We start from the raw sequence: 3246 nt of genomic DNA, 5'->3' as shown, positions 1-3246 counted from the left end.
ACCTTCCATCAAAACACCCCATCCAGAGGACCCTACGCTACAGAGACCTGCCATGAAAACACCCCATCCAGAGGACCTTTAAAGAATACTTGAACCAAAAATAAAGCGTCTATATGTGACATCAGAAACCAAAACTATTTCATGAAACTGCATATTCAGGTCATTTTTAAAAACACTAGAAATTCGCAACCTGGGAAAAAACCACCATGAGATAGTAAAACCGTATAGTGCATATTCAGATTGCAATTACAGACGTATTAGAACCAGATTTTCCGCTTCGATACAGCTCATCGAGAGCAACAGAGATCCAGATCAAAAACCAGACAGAGTTTACAGAACATCGAAATACCAAGCCCAGGGACAGTTACCAGCATATAGCTCTACCACCAACAGGATTATTACAGAACCAAAACATAAGACCACTTGCAGACAAAAAAAAACCTTAGCGCAGCATCATATTGCCTATCTCCTCCAGCTACCACCATAGCGAGAACCGCCACCGCCACCATAGCCGCCACCGCCGCCACCATAACCACCACCACCACCACCACTATAGCCGCCACTACCGCCATAACCACATTCACCACGATCATGGCTTCCACCGTTACCCCCACCACCGCCGCCCCCACGGTAGCCACCGCCTCCACCACCACCCCCGTTTCCTCTGGACTGGGCTGGATTAACGGTGATGCTCCTCCCGTCAAGCATCTTGCCATTCATTGCGTCGATGGCGTCCCTCATCGAGTGCTCATCATTGAAGGTCACGAAGCTGAATCCACGGGATCTACCGGTTTCCCGATCACTTATAATCTGCAGAAAACAAATCCAGAGACAAACCCTCAGAAAAGAACTTTATTCGTCAAACCCAAAACCCCGAAGCAAACCCTAGTTTTGAGAAACCCTCAGAAAATGATTAAATCTGTGAAAATTCAAAACCCCAAAAGCAAACCCTAATAAAACCTATCAAATTCAAAACCCCAAAAATAATAAACCCTAATTATGACAAAATGACCATGAGAATTCGAGAGATTAATACACAAATAATGGCTTTGCCTTGGATTCCACGACTTCGCCATAGGGGCTGAAAGCCTCCTGCAGGCTTCTGTCGTCAGTAGACCATGCAAGACCTCCAACGAAGCATCGGAACTCAACATCCGCTGAAGCCATCTTCTCAGACTGAAGTTTAAGAAAACTTGACAGAACAAGAGAGAGCAAGAAACCACTAACATAGGACCAGATCGAGGAAACCACTAACACAGGACCAGATCCAGGACCAAAACTGAAAACGAACAGAACCAACACGAACCAGGGACAGACCACCCCATAAACGAGTGAGAAAGTAGGGTTTGGGCTAGATAAGAATGACCCCACGCTAATATGGGCTTTACATTTGGAGTGAGGCATCACAATTCTGTTCATCCCAAATCCAACCCAGAAGAATGAAAGAACATCCAGTTTCTGCAGCGAATTGGTAACCACCTTGATGGAACGACCGAACCTTCTGCAATCATGTAACATATAATCCTGTGGTGCACAAGATAACAGGTGTGCAGAGAGGGGAGTTGATTTCAGATGACAGGTGTGCAGAGAGGGGAATTGATTTCAGAGGAAACACCTTACCGTGTAAATAATATTTAGCGATTTCAATATAAATTTTAGTATTTTATTTTTAGTTATATTTTTTTATTTAAATCACATGGTCTGTATTTAAAAATAAGTTAATAAATAAATAAAGTGATTTTTTTCCAAATTTAATAAAAGAATTGTTGCAAATTATATTTTGTTTTGGTTAATGAATTAGGTGAATTTTAGTATTTTATTTTTAGTTATATTTTTTAATTTAAATCACACATGGTTTGTTTTTAAAAATAAGTTAATAAATAAATAAAGTGATTTTTTTTCAAATTTAATAAAAAAATTGTTGCAAATTATATTTTGTTTTGGTTAATGAATTATGGAACTTTTTGTTTATTTTAAAATAAATAATATTATTTAAATTTCTAAAAAAAATGAGTAAATTGGAGTATTATTTTATTTCGTCATAAACAAATGAATTCATCTCAAAAGTTCAGTGAAGATTGTCTAATTATTAACTTATTCAACAAATAAGTAACACATAGAAATGCAACACATCATATGACAAACACTTAGAATTAGATTATATATCCATATTCCTAGATTAACTCTCTAACAAGTTGCATGTCAAATAGTTTCTTTCATTTGCACATTGCAAATAATTAATAATTATAGTAAAACATTTGATCATGAGATTCATCATTTTGAACATTTAATCTAATCCCAAGCCAATAAATAGTAGCCACTTTCAAGACCTTGTCATTTGTCTTCCTTTAATCTCATCAAAAATATGCATACAATTAAATAAATAATGAAATTGATAAATAAATACGAAATATTATACTTCTAGTTACTCAAAACTTGAGAATCTAGAAAAGAAGGAGAAAATATGCAAAATGTGAGTATAAACATGTATCACACCATTTGTTCCAACTTTAGGTATGTGTATATATGAAAAAACACTTTATATCATGAAATTTGTTCTAAGATTTAGATTCAAACATTCCTCAAAAGCCATAAAGCAAAAATTATAGAAAAACAAATCCACACTTCTTGAAAATTTCAAATAAGAAAACTTCTTTTGAAAATTTCAAATAAGAAAACTTCTTAGCCATATAAGAAAGAAAATTTCTCAAATAGAAAAACTTTTCAACCCTCAAATTAAAAAATACTCTTTCTACAATTGTGCTTAGAATCTTAGTTTTAGTTTCAAGCACATTCTAGATTTAATTATGAATTGCAACAAGTTAAAAATATTGTATCAACAGAGATGAGTAGGCACATCTAAGTTATATGAGGTGAAGCAATCCTTGTGATTATAATAACCAAGAATGACAAATGGACCATTACTTTTATGTTTTCTCTCTCTTTTTATAATTAAGTCTAGTAGGGTTTATCACTTGCTTCATAACAAATAATTGTCACTTGATTTGCTAATTTGGAAATAACAAGCTTATGGCGGGTGAAAACACGAGCCTCAATTACAACGTTGTGATAATCATGGCAAAGAAAAGTATTTTCCATAGTTTTGGCTAAATAAACTATTTTTTCAACAAAACATTATTATTAATGTTTAGTCAAGAATAGTATCCCACTGAAAATTAAATCTAATGGAACAATACAAACATTTGTCTAGAAGATCCTCACTATAATTACTAAAGGTGGATTACT

The 3246-nt window shown here is 34.8% G+C and overlaps 1 protein-coding gene across 1 annotated transcript; it reads right to left on the bottom strand.

Moving 5' to 3' along the window:
* Positions 1-212: 212 nt before the first annotated feature.
* Positions 213-1623, bottom strand: LOC149262697 (uncharacterized). Its single transcript, XM_089425057.1, has 2 exons — positions 1054-1623; positions 213-810 (listed from the first exon to the last, which is right to left on the bottom strand). The coding sequence occupies exons 1-2, from the start codon at positions 1516-1518 to the stop codon at positions 463-465; spliced, it is 813 nt and encodes a 270-aa protein (XP_089281183.1). The 5' UTR covers positions 1519-1623; the 3' UTR covers positions 213-462.
* Between the last annotated feature and the right edge of the window lie 1623 nt (positions 1624-3246).

This window comes from Pinus tabuliformis, chromosome 6 (genome assembly GCF_031772625.1).
Source record: "Pinus tabuliformis cultivar Carrire ecotype Pingquan chromosome 6, CPIR1, whole genome shotgun sequence".
NCBI lineage: Eukaryota > Viridiplantae > Streptophyta > Pinopsida > Pinales > Pinaceae > Pinus > Pinus tabuliformis.
This window is presented reverse-complemented; position numbering and strand designations above follow the sequence as displayed.